The 23,284-nt window shown below is 41.4% G+C and overlaps 1 protein-coding gene across 1 annotated transcript; it reads left to right on the top strand.

Moving 5' to 3' along the window:
* The first annotated feature begins 5,218 nt into the window (after window positions 1-5,218).
* fam8a1a (family with sequence similarity 8 member A1a) lies at window positions 5,219-10,195 on the top strand. The gene is made up of 5 exons (XM_085396878.1): window positions 5,219-5,721; window positions 6,308-6,428; window positions 6,547-6,670; window positions 7,754-7,893; window positions 8,073-10,195. The coding sequence occupies exons 1-5, from the start codon at window positions 5,340-5,342 to the stop codon at window positions 8,215-8,217; spliced, it is 912 nt and encodes a 303-aa protein (XP_085253004.1). The 5' UTR covers window positions 5,219-5,339; the 3' UTR covers window positions 8,218-10,195.
* Window positions 10,196-23,284: the final 13,089 nt, after the last annotated feature.

Here is a 23,284-nt window from a genome sequence, read left to right as displayed (position 1 = left end):
TTTTGTGCCTTTTGCTCTCCCTTCTGTGTCACGTCCCGGTCTCTGTGTTAGATGTTTCTCTGTTTGGCTGCTTCCTGTTTTATTTTGAGTCCCTTTTGCTTGGCCTTTATTTTTGCTTCCTGTGGCTTCTGTCACCTTGATTATGCTCAGGTGTGCCTTTCTCTCCAGGTGTTTCCTATCTCCCCGACTGCCTTGTGTGTATCTATATCCTTAATCTTCCCTTTGTCAGTGTCTCTTAATCCTTCCTGTTATCCTGCTTGGTGTGCTCCTTGTCTGTTTTTAGATTCTGCTGACTGCTCCATATGTTTCCCAGTTCATCTCTTGGATTCTAATTGCTTTCTTTGTGGATTCTTTGCACCTTATAGACTTTGGTTTTGTACCTAAATACAAAAAGAGTCTTCTGTTTACCCATTTTGCAACAGTGCTCCATGATGACAGTGGCCTCCCTCAATAAAATATCCTCACATGTTCCCTCGCATCAAAAAACTGCTCTAGAACACAACAAAGAGCCCGAGGCACTGACCCTGTCTGCAAACTGTTAATCTGAATATGAGGAAACACTTGGTGGATTCCCTGGAACAAACCCAATCTGTGAAGTGTGATGCCCTGCAATCCACTGAACCCAAAAACCACAATCTATGATTTTAGCAACACAAGAGACCAAAAATACCAGACAGGTGCTTTTAATGCTGTGGATGATTAGTGTAGAAATCAATTATCAGTCAAATTCTCCTGTATTTCAATGATAGAATTGCCATATTGATAAGTTTATTAACAGCTGAGTTTTACTGACTAAAGCGCACACGTTTACGGTTCAGTGCTGATTCTCTGATGCTTTCAGTGTTCTGTGTTTAACTCTTCCTAATTGATAAAGACCAGCTGTTTTTGCTAAGCTAAACCCTGTAATTGCCTGGTGACGCTGTATTCTGAGTATGTCAGAGTGTTATCAGTGTTAAATTTAATTAGAACTATGCCAAGTTCTTATCTGCTATCCTCCTTTGTGGATTGTAAATATCCCACAGAGAGACGCCGGGGCGGGTGCCGGTTTTCATCCATCAAAGCCACTCAAAGAGAAGAAACATGTTTATATTTAAGAACTCAAATATGCCAGAAATGAGACTGAATCTTTGACCGCTGAAGACCAAATACACAAAGAATTCAGCTCATATCGCGCACTTCAGAGCAGTTAAGGTTATTTGGTGACCTTGTTCCCTTTAAGTGTGTCTGGAAGAACTGTCCATATCCTTTATAGACACAGCAAGCCCTCTCAGCTATGAACACTCTGTGTTGCGCACAGATACTTTCAGTGGCTCAGACAACAAAAGGAATAATCAAAATGAAGGGGCCTGTCTTCCATGTAGGGCAGTGAGTGTGCGCACCAGCAAAAGCTAAACAATCAGAGTGCAAAAGGAAGAAATATTTTCCTTGTGAAATACCCAATTAAGAAGCTGCCTCAGATAAAAGGAGAGAGGCTGCTCTAAGTGCCATTAGTGTTCCTCTACAGCAAAGTTGACTTTACAAGGAGAACATGTGTCTTCACACACACTCGAGGAGTCCAAGTGCCTCCCTTATCTCACCTTGACAATATAGGGGTCTAATAAGGGCACAGGCAGATTCAGCGGTTTTAAAATGGGCGCTCACTGTGATCTAATTCTCTCCAAATCCGAGCAATGGTGACATCCCAGCAGGATGAGCATTATAGGCAGTACCGTGAAAAAGTCTTGAGCCACTCTTCGTTTCTTTATAAATTCCTTACAAGGAGTCGAACTCTTGTTGAACAAAACTTCTCCAGGCTTTGTGAAGGTCTTTTAATTTTTTTTATTCAGACAGTGTCATTGTGTGCTGTGTGGCAGGCAGGATGCAGGACTCAAACATGGGAATTGTAACTGAAAGCGGCAGTTTTATTGGTGAAAAACAGTACAAAACAAAACTAGAAACCAAAAACTCAAACTAAAGCATGAGAAAATAAACCAGGAACTGGGAACTATAATTATTTGGAACACAGAGGGAGGAAACACAGCAGACCGAGGGTACGGCATGACAACTGACAGAGAGAAACACAGATTTAAATACAGAGGCAGGACAACAAGAGGATGGGGAACAGGTGGCAACGCAGCTGGGACACATCAGACCTAACAAGACAAAGAGAAGCTAAACCAGACACACACCACACAGGACAGGGACTATCAAAATAAAACAGGAAATACACGACATGCACAGAGGCATGACCTTGACACTGAACAGAGGGAATAAGGAGCACAGGGACAGGAGTAACAAACTGCGACATGAGACACGACTGGAGAACAAGAAAATAAACATGAAGACAGAACTAAACCTACGCGAAATGTGAGGGGCCCAGGAACAAAACCCAAGAACTAGAAATCACAAAGCAAAGAAGAACTAGAGCTAGAAATACCGAATCAAGAACTGGACTGAAAATCAGTATGCGTAGAGGAGGTTTGGAGAGAGGTTCAACAGTGTCAGCAGCTATCTGCAAAACATGGTGGAGGCTGTGTCATGGCTTCCAGCTGCTTTTCAGTCAGTGGTGTGTGGCATCTTCTTAAAATTGATGGAATTATCAACACAGAAAATACCATCAGACTTTGATCCATGCACTCAGACTCTGATTGGCAATAGCTTCAAACAAAATGCCAATGCAGTAAGTAAGCATACCTAGACAGAAAATCACAATATGTAACGTTATCGGTTGTGGATTGGTCTCCCCAGAGCCTGGACTTCAACATGATTGAAGTGGGGGATCATATTGACAGAGATCAACATCCAAAGAAGACAGTTAAATGTCCTTCAAGAAGCCTGGAAAACTATTCCTGAAGACTACTTAGAGAAATTACAAGAAAGCTTGTCGAAGAGAGTTCAGGCTGTGTTGAAGAATAAAGGTGGTCACACCAAATATCAACTTTTAAGCTCGTTAGAATCCTACAAACTCTGTTTCTGCCTTATGTACCATATTTCCATGTGTGCTCACATAGTACACAGTAACTCACTGCACTGAAGTCCTATTTTCCAAGCAAAAAACCCCAGAATAAGTGATGACTCAAAACTTTTGCACAGTACCGTAATATTTGGTGTTATTGCCAATATGATTGCAGTAGCAGAAACACACAATCCAACGAAGCTTTTATTTGTGGTTTCTTTGAAGATTTTTTTAAAAAACAGGCTGTGTAATAATTTTAGTTACTCTTCATGTTTCTAAAGTTTTGACAGTCTTCAGATGTCGTGGACAACATTATAGCACATCCACAAATGGAAACTTATAAATAAATTTTACACAATAAAATTACAGATTCTTCCTTATCTGGGTGATACATAGCCCACCACTAACCAGATCACCAAACCTCTCTTGCTCATTCATTTCTTTTCTAGCACACACACTCGCTCAGACACACCTCCACAGCAGTAATCCCACCAGGTTGTTGGGTTTCTATGGGGGTCAGCGTTTGCCAGACACTGCTTTTATTTGGACCTGATTACTTTTGGGCACAGTCATCGTATGGTTTCTGTCGACTGGGATAACGCTCATTGGGGGCGGATTGGCATTCGCCTCACTGGCTCCATTCACTAGGCCCGGCACAATCATGTGGATCTGGCAGACCTAACACCTAACCCAAAGAGTCGGGCCAGCCCAGTCAGCAAATACAATGCCCTCACTTCCCCGGTAATCAGAGAGGAGGGGGAGTAAAACGATAGCCAGCGAAGACACACAAAAAAAGAGACTGATGTGAGTGAGTAAGTTAAACATTTAGGAGGGGAGAGAGGCGTGTGCAACATCTGTAAAGTGGGGTTAAAAAGAAAGAGAGGGAAAGAGTTTGTGAGAGCGAAAGCAGCACAGCTTTCCATCAGCTGACTAGCCAGTTTTAGACTTTTTGACCCCAGTGACCTCAGCGGCAGACCACTTTGCAGAAATCACTCAGTTAAGATGTTTGTGAGCTCTTAATGTGGTAGGAGGTGGGAATGTACATGGTCAAAAAAGTTCTGTGAGGAATCATTTTATTTTGAAAAGCCCAGAAAATGCACCTGAATTAAAGCAGACAACATAAAAACTGCAATAAGCCTAACTGTAATAGACATCATCATCAGTCACTGTTGATAAAAGTGTACAAATACAGAGTAGGTAATGCTGTTGTTTGTATTTGGTATTGTTGAACGTGCATAAACAGACCTCTGCTGCTCTCTTGTGGTGCAGTCTTAGAGTAATGTTGCACGTGCTATACATATACTGTAGACATCAAGTATAACATTATGACTATGTGTCTAATATTGTATTGGTCCCCCTTTTGCTGCCAAAACAGCCCGACTCATCAAGGCGTAGACTCCACTCGAGCCCTGAAGGTGCGCTGTGGTGTTTCGCACCAGGTTGTTAACATTTCATGAAGTCCTTTAAGTTGCAAGGTGGCCTTGTGTGTCTGGCATATCCTACAGATGCTCACTTGGATTAATATCTGGGGGCTTTGGAGGCAATGTGAACACTTCAAACTTGTTGCTGTGTTCCTCAAACTATTCCTGAACCACTTTTGCTTTGTGGCAGGGAAGATTATCCTGCTGAAAGAGGCCACAGCCATCAGGGAATACAGTTTCCATGAAGGATGTAACAGAGTATTGTAACAAACACTGTGAAGGTTGCAGACCCATGCTCTAGACGGATGCTGTGGATTTCCTGCCCTTCTCCAAAGGAGCTAAGATGTGAGGAAGAGATGCCAGTAGTGGAAGCAAGTAGACACAGCACACTAACACAAATCACACTACAACTGGAAACTAGCGGTAAACATTTAAAACTTGTGCTGTGAACTTGTGGAAAATTAACAGCTCAATAAAGGGCATAATTTTAAAAATCAAAAGCAGTAAATGTTTGCTATGGCTGCCAAAGGTGGAAGAAATGTACTTTTCAAAGTATGACAAGTATCCACAGGAACCTGAATAAAATAACAACAAACAAAAAAACCCCAGAATGATCCTTTAAATGGCTCATACCATTAATGACAGCAGGGGGATAGAGTTTCTTGCCATTGTGATTACACGGTGTTTATTTATGATAAATGAAGCACTGATAGAGTAGATAGTATTGTTTTAAAGACACACAAGTCTTTAATTTGAGCTTCATAAATATTATAAAACGACACAGACTCAGGGCGCGGCGTATAGCAGTGAGTGGTCCCGGAAGTCCCCGTATTTACAAACACATTTAGCCGGCGCTTCCTTGCACCAGCCGGGAGCTAATGAACGGGGCACCGGGAGGATTACCTGAGGGCTAAACGCGTTTTAAACGGTTTTCCTGCCAAATTCAGGCAAGCCTGTGAGGACGCTGAGGTATATTTGCGGCTATGACGGACGAAAAAAGCAGCAGCGGTCCTGAAAGTGACGCACAGCAGCCTCGGAGCACCGCTACAGCGGAATACTGCGCAAACTTGCAGCAGTGGATGTGGCAGTATTACTGGGGGTACGCCAGCTGGCAGAGCTGGGTGGCTCTGTCAGCTTTCCCCTTCCCTCCGCCGGGGATAAGCGCTCAGACGCCGCCGGGTACACCCGTCAGTGGGCAGCAAGCATTTGACACAAGGAGCTGGTACAGCTACTATCCTGTCACATCCCCCGCAGCTTCCTTTCCTCACCTGGCTGCCGGGACCGAGCTGGGCTCAGCCACCAACCCGCTCCCGGGTGCCGATGCTCGTCCTGGTCAGCAGCAGAACGGGAACCCGCCTCAGGCAGGTAGGGCTCAGGTTTGGCAGCGCGAATCAGTTACTAAGTGCTAATTACAACACATGCTGCCCAGTCTACATGAATACTTTTACATTACTTCAGTATTAAACATATTTAAACAACTCACAAATGTAAGTTTCTCTTTAAACGTTTTTAAATTACCCTCATAAGAACTGCACAAGAGGTGCACATACTAAATATATATTACTGTTTATGAATTGAAAGCATTATGATTAGTAAAAGTTTAATAAGAATTTATGGAAGTAATCACAATGTAATCTTTAAAGCAGGATAATCATCCGGGCTGATTATTGTTGCTTATTTGTTGTAATCTGATTAGTAACAATTGAATGTAAGACCCAGCTCTGTGTTAAAGCTAGGTCATGAGTCTGACCAGGCTTAAGTAAATGACCTAGAGGAAACGAGCTTATATGCTTAAGAGTCTTTCAAGGTTTTTCCTCGTCCTCTGTTTTCTCTTGTGACTGTCAGCAGTGTCTGTTCACTGATTATATGTGAATGATTATGAGTTTATGAAGCTTTGAGTTGCCACGGTAATGAAAACGGCTGTTCTGTTGTCTTTTCATCTGCCATGCAGGACAAGAGTACACCATCCCCTCTCCTCTCCAGAGGTTCCTCGCAGAGACTGTGGACTTCTTCATCCTGTTTTGTGTGAAAGCCACCATCGTGTTATGGATCATGTATCTGAGTGGTATGAAGTGAGTAAAAAACACCAGGATAAACGGGCAAAGACTCAACTTTAAATGAGGCCTCTCAATCTGCTTGAATTCCAAGTTATGCCGCTTTGCACAGACAAACTGTCTCTCTTCTTTAAAGGGACATTGCCAAATTTATCACCCACTTCATTGTGGAGGAGATAGATGAGAACACGTCCCTGGAGGACCTGCAGAAGATGATGGCTGTTGCTCTGGTCTACAGGGTACTGGTGTGTGTCTACGAGGTGAGTCTCATTTCTCATTGCCTTGATAAATGCTCGGTTAAGTGATGTGCAGAAGTATATTAATATTGAAAATTTGCATGCTAGCGTGTGTTTATCTTCACCCAAACTAAGCTTTCTGTTTTATAACATTTAATAACATTTTAGAGTGTACAAGGTTTTCATTGTGCAACTGCGAATTAAAGCAGAACACCTGTTAGAGTATAAATAACATTTCGCACTGTTCTCATTTACACCCAATAGCAGCAGCACGTTCTCTTGTTTAATGAGAACAGGCAGCGTCAGAGTTCTTTGCGGCGCCCACAGAGAACAGTGATGCAACGTTGCATTCATAGTTGCCTGCGATTAAGTCACTTATCCCGTCTCTTGTTAGAATTACGATATTGTCTTGTTTTCCCAGGTGGGAGCCAGCTCTGGGATATTCATGCACCCCTGCTCAGACTCACACCATATGGCATGTTTCCTTCTCTGCCTCTGAGCTTGTTTGTGCTATACTGAAAACAAATTTCTTGTCCTGTTAATGTTTTGGGCCGGGATTAGTTATGCAATAAATAAAAGCTTGAGTAATTTATTTTCATGGCCATGTGTATTGCACTGCGAAATATTGGGCAATAAAAACTTGAGCCTAGCATTAGTTCATTTAACGCTTCACACATTAAAATAGGCACATTTTCTGAAAAGTGCAAGCTTATCTAAATATTCCCCTTCAACTGGTCTCTGACTGTGGTTGTTGTGCATGGGGCTGATCAAAAGCTGGAATTATACTCTTGATTAATTCACTAATTGTTACTATATACTGTTATTTTTGTTTGTGCATCTGCTGGCTGCTTTGCAACCCATCTGACACCAACTGTGACTTAATCAATATTATCTATCACCACTGATGCCTGCTCTGTTCTGTGGGCCTTGCTGCTGTTCTTCCAGCCTCCACCTTTTCATGTATGCACACTGAGGGCGAGGGTAGTTCCCAGAACAGCGCAGCTAAATATACGTTGCAAGACATGGAAATGAAAGTCTTTCGTAATTCTCCTACCGAACGACATTCGGTGACAAGCGGTGTGATGTTTGTTGTTCTCGTCCAATCAGATCATCTGTATTTGGGGCGCTGGTGGAGCTACGCCAGGAAAGTTCCTGCTCGGCTTGCGGGTGGTGACGTGCGATACGTCCACCCTTATACGACCCAACTGTGTTCTTGTGGTCCCAGCATCCAACGTGTCCTTCTCAGCGTGAGTCTTCACACTTTTTATGTTGGTTTTTTCCCTGTTGAGTTATTTTTATATTTATTAAAAAGTTTTTAAAAAAAGTATATTATTTGTTGTTTCCAGTTCTTTTAGAGCATCTGTGTGGGATTCAGTAAGTCCCTGTTTGAGCTCATATTTTGCCTCGTCTCTCTCGATTTTCACAGCTCTACTGTGCGGGCGTTGAACAAGAACTTCTCCATTGCCTTCCTCTTCCCTGTCTTTATCACCCTCCTCTTCTTCCAGCACAACAGGACTGTGTACGACATTGTGGCGGGGACCATAGTTGTTCAGCGCAGAGGAGGCAGATAGCAGTATTAGACTTCTGTTTAAAGAGTATCTAGAAAATTTTATCAAACTCAGATTTACTAACACAGAGGAGAGTGACTTTGCTGGGAAAAACTTGGAACGCTCTATAAAATGAAACGTATACAGACGTAGACCTGGTACAGTGGGATGAGAAACATCTCCTGCTGTAAGGGATTTAAAGGTGCAATATGTAAGATGTTTAATTAAAAACATTTAAAAATTAAGTGGAATCGTCAGCACAATGTGATGAAATCCTTCAAAGTTTCTGAAGTTATGTCAGATTCTACATGTTATGTTGTAGAGATGAAATTATAAATGCAGTGGTGGACGGGGTTGGACAAAAGCGCTGGACGGTTTCGGTTTCAGCCTACAACTGACCTTACAGTGTGTCCTGTGCGCGTTAATGGCAGTAGGTGACACAGACAGCTGGAGGCTTGGATCCTACAACATGATGTTAGCTAGCTTTATAATATATCAATGCTGCAACAGCATCTGTGATAGCAAACACAAACAGTTGTTGATCTGCTGTTAAAATAAATAACAATAAAAAGTCCAGTGCAAACAAAAATCTATATAAGTTAAATCTTCACATATCAGCATTTTGGTGATTGCATGATTATCAGTCGTGCAATCCAGCACAGTTAGACACTGCATTAGTCTTTTTCCCTGGCTCAGTTGGTCTTTACCTGCCAACAGGCTCATCAGTACTGCACGAACACTACTGCTGTTACTGTGTCCCAAAGCTAGAAGGTCTAAAGCTGAGATTGGTGGAGAGGGAAAGCCAGGGAGAAGTCCTGATTGGACACTGGCTGTCTGTGTATTTTAGGCAGCCCGGCCGACCTATTATATGGATTTCTAAAGCCGATAGCTCGTGTGTGTCTCCATGTGAAACAGAGCACAGGAAAGCAGCAAAGTAAGTGCAAACAAGTAGACGTGAGTTAGCTAAACAACATCAGTGTTGTTTTTTTTCAGTGTCATATGTTTATGAAAAAAGAATAAGAGCAATATTATGAAGTGAGGTGCTCTAACATGCACTTTCATAAAAGAGCGACACATTCAGGAAACTTTAAAGGAGCAGTTAAAAAAACACATTTTGTTGGTGTGCTTTGCTTTTTATTTAAGAGCAATTTTGTTCCGTTTTACCTTTTAAAATTAAATGACAGAACATGACTGTTTTTGTCAGCCTCTGCAGAAAATTTTTATATTCAAATTAACAAACTTTGCAAGTAAAAAGGTTTGAGTCATCCGTCACTCTTTTTCTATGCACAACTGGTATATGCAAAGCAAGATGGCATGCGAGGCTCCTGAATGGCCTACTGTCCCCAAAATAAAACTGGAGGAAAAGTCCATCTGCAGTCCTGAGTCAGGCTGAGAAACAGAACACTCTTTACAAATTGCACCTTTAATTCTCACCACTGTATCGCTCTAAATAAGCTCAGAGGACAAAACTAAAGTATTGTGAGGTTTTTGCTCATCGCAGAGTGTGTAAAGTTGGAAAGCTTGTTGTCGTGGAATAATCCCGCAGCTCGTGTGAATTTTAATAAGTGCGCTACTGTATGACACAATCTACTGTTTCCTTTTTTTTTTTTTGGTGACCCTGAAAGGATTTGATAACTTTTACCTTTTGTGATTATGTAGTTGCAGTATGCAAGATTTTTGTACCACTAAAGTGCATGTCCACTATTGTGTGATTGTTTCATTTTTCTACAAACTGAAGCTAACTGTTCTTTAATACTTTGTAAGAAAAAGTTATAAATAATTTAACGTATTGGCAACTTGCAAACACATGGGCAGCATTGTTATTAGAGTACGACACTTTGCAGCCTCTTTCTTTCTTTAAGCCAACAATGATCAGTCAAATGTCTAACATGCTGATAGTTTCTTTGTGATTTATTAATGCTGAAAAAGAACATTTAAGAGTTGTTTTTATGTGCCCACGGACCATTTAATGAAGTGTTTTTTTCTGATGTGGTGACATAAAGTTGTCCAATTTCTTGGGGGGGGGTACGGAGTGCAAATAGATTTCTAAATTCTCTGCTCATGTTTTCTCTCGTCAGTCTTGTAGCTTTTGTGACTCAGGGCAGCTTTTATTTTGAAAGGACCCGCGTTCGTATGACCTCTGTTACTCTTCAATTGTAAAGACTCGTTTTGTTAGATTACCCGTTGGACTGTTTTCTAACACAGACATCTAATCAGCCAATCACAGGGCAGCAATTCAGACAAGTAGACATAGTTAAGACGACCTGCTAGAAGTTCAAATCGATCTTGAGAACAGAGCATAAATAATGTAATCTAAGTGATTTTAAGGGTGGTATTTCAGAAACTGCTGATCACCTGGGATTTCCCCTCGCAACCAGAAACTTAACAGAAGTTTCTGTTTTTTATAATAAAAATACATTAAAGCATCTATTCTTTAAAAATATGAATAAAACATTTTAGTAGCCATAATGAAAGTTTACATTTGCTATTAACACAGGAGATTACGCTCTCCACAGTAAAAATGACTTCTCAGCCTTCAGAGGAAAAACAAGTTCAAACACTGATGAAACTGGTTACAATTCATCGAATGGAAAAAGACATTTCAGATTTTAAACAGTTATTACGTCATATTTAATGTTATTTAGGCTGTGGAAAGAGGAAGGGTTGAAGATGTACTGCGATAATAAAATAACAGCAGAAAAGTTTGCTTTTTACTACAGAGTCTGATACATTTGTTCCAGTCATAAAAGCAACTAACAAAAGGGCCCTTAAGAGACCAAAGGGTAAAAGAAAGAAAAGACAACAACACTGACAGATAATCTTCAGAATACATTTATGAATCAGTTTCACTTGGGTGTGCACGTCATGACAATGTTTGCACTTTACCACAAAAGGCACTTTGAATTAAAGTAAAGTATAGTTCCAGTCGGAACAACAGCAACAGTCCTTCCAACAAAGCACTCAGTCAGGTTGTTTCCCATCACATGTCTGCACACTATTAGTTCCTGTTTTCATAGAGCTGTTAATACTGACGTCTTTACGTTGAGAACTGACATCCTTTAACTGCTGCACACTTGGGACCAGGCCACATGAGGGCAGCAGAGAATGACACAGGCTGAGGCGCAGATGCTAGAAATACGAACCATCTTGCTTATTGTGCCTAACATCCTGTTGTATCATCTTTGTAAACGAAGCAGCGCTTCTATTGTGCTTTTCTACTCTGAGCACTCAGATTGCTTTCTACTGTGAGGCCCATTCACCCATTCATACAAGCACTTTATCCTCTGACATTCATACACATACAGTGAACAAACCATCAATATTCCCATCAGTAGATGACCCGCTCTACCTCCTGAGCCACAGCCACTCCCTCAATTCCTGTCCTGTAGGCCACAGGTGTGTGTCAGACATGAACCCTGAACAGGTAGCAGTCTTACATTCATGACAGACAAGAGAAATCAAAAGGCTTTTGCATAGGACAGTGAAACATTTCCCTTTGATTTTAAAAAATAAAGTTAATTATATAAAGACAGGCTGAATTATGTCGCGTGGGGATACTTTGTTTGTGTATATGGTTTTATGTATTCAGTACAGGGGACATTATGGTCTATGTTTAGAAAAAAAGAAGTGAAGAAGTGTAACTTTGCAGCCCCATTAAACAAGTGGGAAGAGGACAGTGATTCTTTAAGCCTTTAAACCTGCAGTAGGTGATGCCCATGGACACTTGGGGGCAGCAGAAACCAGCTGTGAACACAATCGACCACCTTTTAAGTAGATGAACTTGTAAGAAAACATTTGCTGATTTACACCTCCAGTGCCATTAGCATTAATTCTGTGTCGTGTTTAATTTGGGGGATGACTGTCTGTCTGTCTCTGTTGGCTCTGTATTTAACTTTTCCAGGGTGCGCTGTACCTCATGACCTGTCACAGCTGGGATAGGCCCCAGATAAGTAATTAAGAAAATGGATTGGTTAGTATATTCCACTACAGGTGGTGTTACTGTGCATAGCACTGCTCTTTTGTAATACTACAGTGACTTGGAATTAAGACTCATTAACCATAATGGTACAGCACTGGTTCCAGTTGAATCAGTCATAACTGAACAAAACGTTTGGATTCTACTTACTGTGCAAAACTCTTGATCCACCTGTCATTTCCTTATTTTGTTTCCAAAGAGCCAGACAAGTGGTCTCGAGTAGCTTTCTGAAGGTCTTCAGTTATTTATCTGTTGTTTACTCATTTTTAGTGCAGTCTTTGTGCCTGACCAAAGACTGGGCCACTTATTACTGACCTAACAAATAACTTTGCAAGGAACCAATTTAACAGATTTTTAGCAAAACATCATTTGCTCCCATTTCTTTAGTTGAATCTACCAAAGATTCTGAATTTAACACAGTTTGACAGACATAAAACAGTATTTTTGCAACAACAAGGTAATTCCCAAAGAGCTACTATCTAAAGTCTTATATCTTACATTACAAAATATGAGGAAACTGGACAAAGAAGTGTGTGTAAAAAGCTATCTACAGCAGATGAATGAAATCTGAAAGTCATATCCTTAAGAAATAGGAAGGAATCCAAGACACAGGACCTGAGAGATGCATCTGGCTCTCCAGGTGATCCATCTACTGTTCACTGAAGCCTCATCAGATATGTGTCAGTGGAAGGGAGGCTGACTGGAAGCCATTCTTAAGGAAGCGACGCAGAGAGAAAAGGCTGAGGTATGCCAAATACCAAATAAGTACCAATACTTGTGGAACGATGAATCCAAGCTTGAAACCTTTGGTTCAAATCATCGGACAGAGAGATACAACAGCAAGAATCTAAAGCCATCTGTAAAACACAGTGGAGACTATGTCGTGGTTTGAGACTGCTTTTCCATCGCTGATATCGGGAATCTTGTCAAAATGAACATAAATAAGTACCATCAGATTTTGATCCACAGGTAACAGATTCCTTTTTCAGCATGACAATGATCCCAAACACACTTTCAATACATAAAAAGTATGTTAAACCAGTCATCACTAATCTGGGAGTTAAAATAGAGGCAAATCTTAAACTTGAAAGCCAGGTCAGAGCTGCTGTAAGATCTAGCTTTTTTCATTTGAGGGAATTAGCCAAAATAAAGCCTATCTTATCGAAACAGCATTTTGAGACAGTAATCCATGCCTTTGTTACTTCTAGGCTGGATTATTGTAACGCACTTTATTTTGGGGTTAGTGATGCATCCATTAGGCGCCTGCAGGTTGTGCAAAATGCTGCAGCACGTCTTTTAACTGGAACAAAAAAGTTTGAGCACATTACCCCAATTTTAATTTCACTCCACTGGCTACATGTACATTCTAGGATTGTTTTTAAAATTCTCTTATTTGCTTTTAAATCTCTTAATGGCCTGGCCCCCCCCTACCTCTCGGAGCTACTACAACCATATACACCTCCCCGTTCCCTTAGGTCCGCCAATCAGCAGCTCCTTAAGGTACCAAAAACTAAGTATAAATCTAAAGGTGATCGTGCTTTTGCTGTAGTTGCTCCAAAGTTGTGGAATGATCTACCCTTGCATGTTAGGCAGGCCTCTTCTCTCTCTGAATTTAAAAGTCTTCTTAAAACATATTTATTCGCTGAAGCCTTTGGCATTGATTAGAGGGGTTGACTCAATTTGTTTTGACATGTTTCAATTTATTTTAGTTTTTTAGTTATTTATTTTATTTTATCTTATCTCATTTTAATTTTCTTTACTTATGCTTTTAGCATGTACAGCACTTTGTGAACTCTGGTTTTATGTTAAAGTGCTTTATAAATAAAGGTGGTATGGTAAAAGCATACCTGGACAGAAAAACACACAGTGGATTGGCCTCCCCAGAGCCTCAACATTACTGAAGCAGTGTGGGATCATCTTGACAGAGAAATGAACAAAAGGCAGCCAACATCCAGAGAAGAACATTGCATGTTCTTCAAGGAGCCTGGTGAAACATTCCTGAAGACTACTTAAAGAAATTAAAGGAAAACTTGGATAAAAGAGTTCAGGCTTTGTTGAAGAATAAAGATGGTCATACCAAATATTGACTTTCAAGCTTGGTTTTTGACTTATGTGCTCTATTTCCATTTATGGTTGCACATATTTCAATAAATCCCCGAACCTGTTTCCCATTTTCCAAGCAAATATAAAGAAACGAGGGGTTTTTGCACAGTACTGTGTGAAGAAATCTACAGCAGGTATAGCTCCCACTGGCACCTCTCACACATAAAGACTCAAGATACCTGCCTGTCCTTTAGAAAACATGATCAAGTTGTTATTCAGAAACAGCTTATTTAGTTATCATAGGCTCATAAATAACTTTAGCTACAGCTACTTTTTTCCTAGTGCCAAATTGTTGAATTTTTATGAGCCGTTTTCAAGCAGAGATTAGCTGGAGGCATATTTTGTCTCATGGTCCCATTGGGAAGACACAACGCTCGTTCGGCTCTCCTCAGAATGGTAGTTTTTAAATAGCAACCATTAATCCTAATGAATTAGTAATCATCACCAATCTCTTGCCAACTTTCTCACTCCAACATGCTCACAAATGACACTAATGAGAAATCACAGCCACCATTCACGACTTTTTACTAACTCTAGTCTTTTAATTTCATTGTCTTTATTGCCAAAGCAGATGTGGCTTACCCTCCTGTTTTCATCTGTATATTTCTTTCATAGCTTTATTTTTAAAAATTCTTAGCAAAATCTGGCCTTCGGGGACCACTAGATCAACTTGTAGGTTGCTCTGATGCCCACGTGTGTGGCCTGGAGCTCCAACAGGGGTAGAACATATGTAAATGCATCATCTGAATTATAAATGTATAGCACCCTCCATAAATTTTGAGCTAGTAGAACTTAGATATGAGTTTAAAAAGAGGATTAAAGTCCTTAAATGGCTTTGAGGCAACGGGAAAATTAGCTTTCTGCTGTATAATCTCTGTGCATGGGAAAACTATCCAAACATTTTGTCAGCTATTGTGCATGATTTTAAGAGTTCATCACAGTTCGTCCTTCAGTAGCAAGTTTTTGTGCAGAGAGTCATGAGTTGTTCTCTGTGCCAGGGAACTGAGAGAGGCTTAGCAATAATTACGCCTCGAGTGGCTCTAATACAAATTTCACAGGGAGACAGAGTGGGGAAAGAAAAACAACAGAAAGTGTGAGACACATAAAGGGATTAAGAGAAAGACAAAAGCCCAAGAGGAAGGAACGGATTGGAAAAGAGAGTTCAAAATGAGAAAAGAGGGAGAGTGCAAAATGGGAAGAGACGACGAAGAGAAAGGGAGGAAGGGAGCGAAAATGAGAAGGAGTGAGTGTGAGAGACTGAGGGACACCATGCTTGAAAATTCTCTCTGATCTCTGAGCTGTGGGACCAGAGGCAATGGAATACCCCGCAGAACTCTATTAAAATTCACCCAGCCTCACTTAAGCGTTCAGTTATTATACAAGAGATGCCCTGCAAAGCTCAGTGTGCGTGCTCTGTCGCACGCACACACACAAACATAGTGCATGAATGCACATGAAAAAGACAAACAGCCATGGCCATACACACACACACACCCACACAACACAAACCAGCACTTTGTCCTCACTGGTACACATACTAGTGACGGTGCCTTTGAACTGTACTTCATACAGTATACACACATACTTCCTGCCTTTATATGCAGTCTGTTATTGTAATTGTGAAATTTGTACAAACTTTAAGGAGTCACCATCTAAAACACAAAACACTAAATCGAATCGAGCTGGAAAGACTGATGTTTCTCCAGTGGTTATTTGGGCTGGCTCCAAAAGTGGTATAATCCCATAGAAAGTGGATGCAGCCACTAGATTTTAAAGCATCAGCAGTAGCATTTATTTATTTATATTTTGTCACACTTTGTTTTGGGGGCTGGAAGCCATGGATGACAGGAGTGGAGTGCTAAGCTTCCTTAGCAAGCTGCAGCCTGTTCAGGTGCAATGCATAGACATAGCGGCTAATTAGTATAGGTAATGAAGTAACTGGCTAAAAAAATGCTAGAATTTCATCACTCATCAAATTTGAAGCGCAAGTTTCTTGAATGGCCTTAGCCACATTGCATGTTGTATTATTGTTAGGCTAATCCATTAAAATGCTTCAAATGTCACCAACAGCAAAAACATGGCAGAGAGGTTAACTTCTTTGACCCCAATTAGCAGATCCCAATCAGCTCCAGCAGCCTGCATCCATCAGTCAAAAGTGGCTATGCCCCTAAGTCTAATGTCCAGGTGGAAGAGTTACATAAAAACTCTTCTCTACACTTTTTAATGCTGTAAAGTTTTTATTTTTAAAATGTTAACTTTTAGGGAATGTCACACTTTTGGATCCAGCCTCACGTGGCCACTAGAGGAAGTAAAGTTCCTGTAACAAGAGTTTGGGATTTAGAGTTTTTAGCCGTTCTGCACTGATGGGGCTTGATCAATCGTCATAAACTTCCATATAAAAATGCCCAAATTTAGAGCCTGGCTCAAAAAAATGGTTTGAGCATAACAACCCCTAAGCGGGAGGTGTTTTGGGCGGCATGTCTATTAAAAACCAAATGATATACAATATTACAAGTGCGGGTGCTTTGACTGACAGGTACATGCTGACACCTGTCTGTAGTCTGTACCTGTTAGCTAGGCTTTGAATATGCTAATTCACGTAACTGAACTCCTTCTCTTGCGTAGGCTATTTGCACTTAGTGTTTTTATGTATCTATTTGTAAAATTAAATGGCTCAGAATGCTCTTAATTGTTCTAACAGACTGTCAAAGAAGTGTGTGCTGAATGTTGAGTGATTTTTTCCAATAAGTAAGTTAGCTAGCATGAATTAGCACAAACTGCAACTTGCTAACCAAGCTAGTTAGCATTAAACAATAACTTAGCATTCAGTCATCTTGATTAAATGCAGTCACTTCTGACTTCATGCGGTGGCCATAAAGCCATCCTGTCAGGCTTCAAAACTGGGCTCACAAACAGGTGACAGTGGCTACCTTCATGTTTTATACAGAAACAAAGGCTGACCAAACTATATGCCTGTTAGCAAACAAATGGACACCATAATAGCTTTCAACATATTTAATATGTATTATATATATTTTAATTGATTCAATTTGTCTAATAAAGTTGATCTGGCAAACTTACACACAGAGTAGTTAGCCTACATTTAACAGTTATGGTGAAATATTTTCTCACCTATGGCTTGTGTAACAGAGATACCTTCTAAGCGAATTGTTTAGGTGCTGAATACTCTGTGCCTGAATGTTAAGTGTGAGGGGAACTAGAAAGGTTGTGAGGTTATGATACTATGTGGGATCATCATTTCACAAAACACCTTTAAAGACATGACAAAATTCATTCAGTGGTGTAAACGTCACTAACAGTAAGGCAAGGCAAGGCAAGGCAAGTTTATTTGTATAGCACAATTCAACAACAAGGTGATTCAAAGTGCTTTACAGAGACATTAGAAACAAGAACAAATAAAAAGCATGATTTAAAATTGATTAAAACAAGCAAATAAACTAACTAACTAATTAACAAACAAACAAACAAACAAACAAACAACAGTATATAAAATCAAAACAGATAAAATCAGAACAGTAGATAAAATCAGTAGTTAAATGTAAGTTTTGAAATTTAAGCTTAAAGTGTGGATTTGGTGCTTTATTCAAATGCAGCTGAGAATAGGTGAGTCTTCAACCTGGATTTAAATAAACTGAGTGTTTCAGCTGATCTGAGGCTTTCTGGGAGTTTGTTCCAGATATAAGGAGCATAAAAGCTGAATGCAGCTTCTCCGTGTCTGGTTCTGACTCTGGGAACTGATAAAAGACCGGATCCAGATGACCTGAGGGATCTGGATGGTTCATACTGGGTCAGGAGGTCATTGATGTATTTTGGTCCTAAACCATTCAGAGCTTTATACGCCAGCATCAGAACTTTAAAGTCTATTCTCTGACGGACAGGCAGCCAGTGTAAGGACCTCAGAGCTGGACTGATGTGGTCCACTTTGTATTAGAGTAACTTACAGTATTAGAGTAACTTCATCACTGCCTCTCTGTGAGGCAGTGAGAAGACCAGAAGATTCACCAGGTCCAAAGGAGGTTACGGGACGCACTGGTATAAACTGTGACAGCATTTTCTACTTGACTTGTTTTCTTTTAGTAAACTAAGTAAAGTTTATACAGTCACACACACAGACACACACACACCAGTAAACTCCACACCATAAAGAACAGATAGAACAGGACTTTCCATGTGACTCAGCAAGCTTACATTTACTGGGAATTTTCTTGAAAGGACACCCCCACCCTCAGATAGCTTGCAAAATATTGTTACAAGCCTTTGGATGCTTTCCAACGCCGCACACAGCTGAGCAGAGCCAGGGAGCAGCAGCAAACTGGTTGTGTGTGTGTGTGTGTTTGTCTGCTGTAATAATGAGAACGTTTTGTACTGTGCATCATCTGTGAAATGCAACAGAAACCCATCCCTTTGTGTGTAAAAGTGAGCAAATGCTAAGTTGTGTTACTGTGTCTACTCAAGCGTGTGGCAGCGACAGGCTGTATGGCAGCAGAGCCTCTGTCTGAATAATGCTGCTGGAAAGTGGAGGCGAGAATAAGTGACTGAAGAAGAGGTGAAACTGGGAAGTAGGACAGGAAGGGTTTGTATAACTGATAAATTAATATAATGGCTGGTGGGATTATGTCCAATTCAAACCCTTTAATTTCATTAAAACATTTTTATTCTAAACAGATGAATTGAGCCTCTCTCTACACTGCCCAACAGAGGGAGTTCATTTTAAACTGTCTGCTTCCCAGAGCCAGCTCTATTGGTTCTCCAGTGGCGTCAGTGTCGGAGGCAGCTCAGCCAATCAGCACTCTTCTGGGCCACAAACATCTGAAGTAGTAATAATGTGGAATGTGCTGGCTCGGCATGAGCTGTCAACTGGAGCATGTAGTACTATACTATATACAGACGGGGGGAGGAGACGTGTGGAGAGGAGGAGGAAGTGGTAAACACTCGATGACAAAGCAGCAGTCTCATTGTGCGTGTGTGTACAACCCGTACTGTCAGCTGTTCTATTGCCTAATATGCAGAAATGCACCACACCCTCTCCGACTCTCCCTTTTCATAAGAAGTCATGCACACGTAAATATAATTTCCTAACAACTGCACTCTCGCACAGCTTAAAATGCCTTTATATTAAAATCCAGGGTCTGGAAGAGCAGTCTATGTCTAGGCATGCATTTCAGGGCTTGCAGCGTGAGAGATGAATATTGCTGTACTAATGTTGCATGCAGTCCTCCAGAAGACTCAACCTGGAGACTGTGACCTCTGTGAGGGTGCATTGCATGTCCGACTCATTGGTTTTGGGCTTCTAGGTCCTCACAGTCAGCAACAAACCAGGATTAGTGCATCTGGTGGGGCCTCAACAAACCCAACACCAGCTTGCCTCTGGTGGAGGTATGCACAAAATGCCAGCGGATTTAATAAAATTATCCTCAAGTTGGCCCCTGGCGTGGGTGCACCGTATGCCCATATGTGTGGATGTGTGCCTGTTAACAGGTGGCATTTATGTAGGCGATTGTCTGTGGCTTAGTGGTGCCCAAAGGACACAGGAGAGAATCACAAAGCATAAATGAACAGGTTACTAGGAAAGATTAAGTTAGCCTTGTACAGATATGCAAATAAAAGTTATGTATCGCTGCCAGTCTCCAAGTTAGTTAGCTGAAAACCCCACCCTCCTCTCACAGATGGCAGCGTCTGATAGGTCATAATCTGGCGTGATGACTGACAACATGTGCTAATGCAGGGTCGGCTGCTGAGGTCTGCTATTAATAGCAGCAGGCTAGCACACGTGCAAAGAAGAACAGACACAACATATTGCACAGATCAACACTCTGCTGTGTTATTTAACTGCTGGGGTTCATTAAGTACTACATGCAGTACTTAATAATAATATCCAGTTCAGGTAGAACAAGAAACGGGCGCGCTGAAGGTATCAGCTGCCACTGAAGCTATTGTTAACATTTCCTTCTAAATTGACTCTCTTGTTATCAGAGCTTGCGGCTAGGACTTGCTCTCCAAATGCTTCTTCGTTAGCTGCCGGTGCCCGGCCATAGGATTGGTTGTCTATCCTCCATTATCCATAATACTGTGTCCTTTTTAATTTGCACACACATCTTGCACAGCATGGCGGTGGTGAAATGTGCCTCTGCCCCAGTTGTGAAATAATTTATCCATGTTCGGAAAACACAGTGTTTTCCACTGTAAATGAATCATATGCCTCAGCACGTGCACGCACACGTGCACTCACACACACAAGGGGGAAACCATCAGCTGGGATACATGACTCAAAGAGACGTGCCGTTTGGAACAACAGTGAGTAAAGACTTTTGTTGAGTTGTGGGGGCATTTATAAGGCAAAGTACACGCTGCTACTTTAAGCGTTATATCAAATACTAGGACTAAGGAAAGACTAAGGAACTGGTTGTGGACTTCGGGAGGTCTAGAGCAGGTCCACTGCCGGTTCAGATAGAGGGGGAGGAGGTGGAGGTGGTCAACAAGTACAAGTACCTCGGGCTGTGGGTGGACAATAAACTGGACTGGTCATGCAACACAGAGCACCTGTATAAAAAAGCCCAAAGCCGACTGTACTTCCTCAGGAGGCTGAGGTCTTTTAACATCTGCAGGAAGCTCCTGAGGATGTTTTACCAGTCGGTGGTTGCTGGAGTACTTTTCTATGCTGTGGTGTGCTGGGGGAGCAGCACAGCAAAGAGGGACTCATCCAGGCTGGAGAAACTGATCAGGAGGGCTAGCTCTGTGGTCGGCATGAAGCTGGACACTCTGGTGACAGTGGCAGAGAAAAGGACATTAAAGAAACTGATGGACATTATGGACAATGCTGGGCATCCTCTGCACACGGCCATTAACAACCAGAAGAGTCTGTTCAGTGACAGGTTGCTTCTCCCAAAGACAAGAACTAACAGACTTAAAAACTCCTTTGTCCCACACGCCATCAGACTGTTTAACTCCTCTCTGGAGGGGAGAGGGAGGGGAAACAGGAGGACAAAGGAGGGGGGAACAACTAAGCTGCGGTGCCTCTTCACCTCACTGTGCAATACCTTTTGTGCAATACTTTTGTAAATAGTCAACAGTGCAATAGACCTCAATACTTGAAATGTGCAATTCACTTGTATTTTTATTTTTTATTCCTATTTATTCTATTTATCCCCTTGGTATATTTTATTTATAATGTCTCTGTATTTATATATACAGTGGGGCAAAAAAGTATTTAGTCAGCCACCGATTGTGCAAGTTCCCCCACTTAAAATGATGACAGAGGTCAGTAATTTGCACCAGAGGTACACTTCAACTGTGAGAGACAGAATGTGAAAAAAAAATCCATGAATCCACATGGTAGGATTTGTAAAGAATTTATTCGTAAATCAGGGTGTAAAATAAGTATTTGGTCACCTCAAACAAGGAAAATCTCTGGCTCTCACAGACCTGTAACGTCTCCTGTAAGAAGCTTTTCTGTCCCCCAGTCGTTACCTGTATGAATGGCACCTGTTTGAACTCATCATCTGTATAAAAGACACCTGTCCACAGCCTCAAACAGTCAGACTCCAAACGCCGCCATGGCCAAGACCAAAGAGCTCTCGAAGGACACCAGGAAAAGTTTTGTAGACCTGCACCAGACTGGGAAGAGTGAATCTACAATAGGCAAGCAGCTTGGTGTGAAAAAATCAACTGTGGGAGCAATCATCAGAAAATGGAAGACATACAAGACCACTGATAATCTCCCTCGATCTGGGGCTTCACGCAAGATCTCATCCCGTGGGGTCAAAATGATCATGAGAACGGTGAGCAAAGATCCCAGAACCACACGGGGGGACCTGGTGAATGACCTGCAGAGAGCTGGGACCAAAGTAACAAAGGTCACCATCAGTAACACACTACAACGGCAGGGAATCAAATCCCGCAGTGCCAGACGTGTTCCGCTGCTGAAGCCAGTGCATGTCCAGGCCCGTCTGAAGTTTGCCAGAGAGCACATGGATGATACAGCAGAGGATTGGGAGAATGTCATGTGGTCAGATGAAACCAAAGTAGAACTTTTTGGTATAAACTCAACTCGTCGTGTTTGGAGGAAGAAGAATACTGAGTTGCATCCCAAGAACACCATACCTACTGTGAAGCATGGGGGTGGAAACATCATGCTATGGGGCTGTTTTTCTGCCAAGGGGACAGGACGACTGATCCGTGTTAAGGACAGAATGAATGGGGCCATGTATCGTGAGATTTTGAGCCAAAACCTCCTTCCATCAGTGAGAACTTTGAAGATGAAACGAGGCTGGGTCTTCCAACATGACAATGATCCAAAACACACCGCCCGGGCAACAAAGGAGTGGCTCTGTAAGAAGCATTTGAAAGTCCTGGAGTGGCCTAGCCAGTCTCCAGACCTCAACCCCATAGAAAATCTGTGGCGGGAGTTGAAAGTCCGTGTTGCTCGGCGACAGCCCCAAAACATCACTGCTCTCGAGAAGATCTGCATGGAGGAATGGGCCAAAATACCAGCTACTGTGTGTGCAAACCTGGTAAAGACCTATAGTAAACGTTTGACCTCTGTTATTGCCAACAAAGGTTATGTTACAAAGTATTGAGTTGTATTTTTGTTATTGACCAAATACTTATTTTCCACCCTAATTTATGAATAAATTCTTTACAAATCCTACCATGTGGATTCATGGATTTTTTTTTCACATTCTGTCTCTCACAGTTGAAGTGTACCTCTGGTGCAAATTACTGACCTCTGTCATCATTTTAAGTGGGGGAACTTGCACAATCGGTGGCTGACTAAATACTTTTTTGCCCCACTGTGTGTGTGTGTGTGTGTGTGTGTGTGTGTGTGTGTGTGTGTGTGTGTGTGTGTGCGTGTGTGTGTGTGTATATATATATATATATATATATATATATATATATATATATATATATATATATACCCCTAATATATATATATATATATTAGGGGTGCAACGATATTCGTATCGATATTGAACCGTTCGATACAGTGCTTTC

Source organism: Rhamphochromis longiceps, linkage group LG22 (genome assembly GCF_057381845.1).
Source record: "Rhamphochromis longiceps isolate RC_006_pf linkage group LG22, R_longiceps_female_GT1.1, whole genome shotgun sequence".
Lineage (NCBI taxonomy): Eukaryota > Metazoa > Chordata > Actinopteri > Cichliformes > Cichlidae > Rhamphochromis > Rhamphochromis longiceps.
Note: the sequence above shows the minus strand (reverse complement) of the source record. Positions and strands in the feature narration are given on the sequence as shown.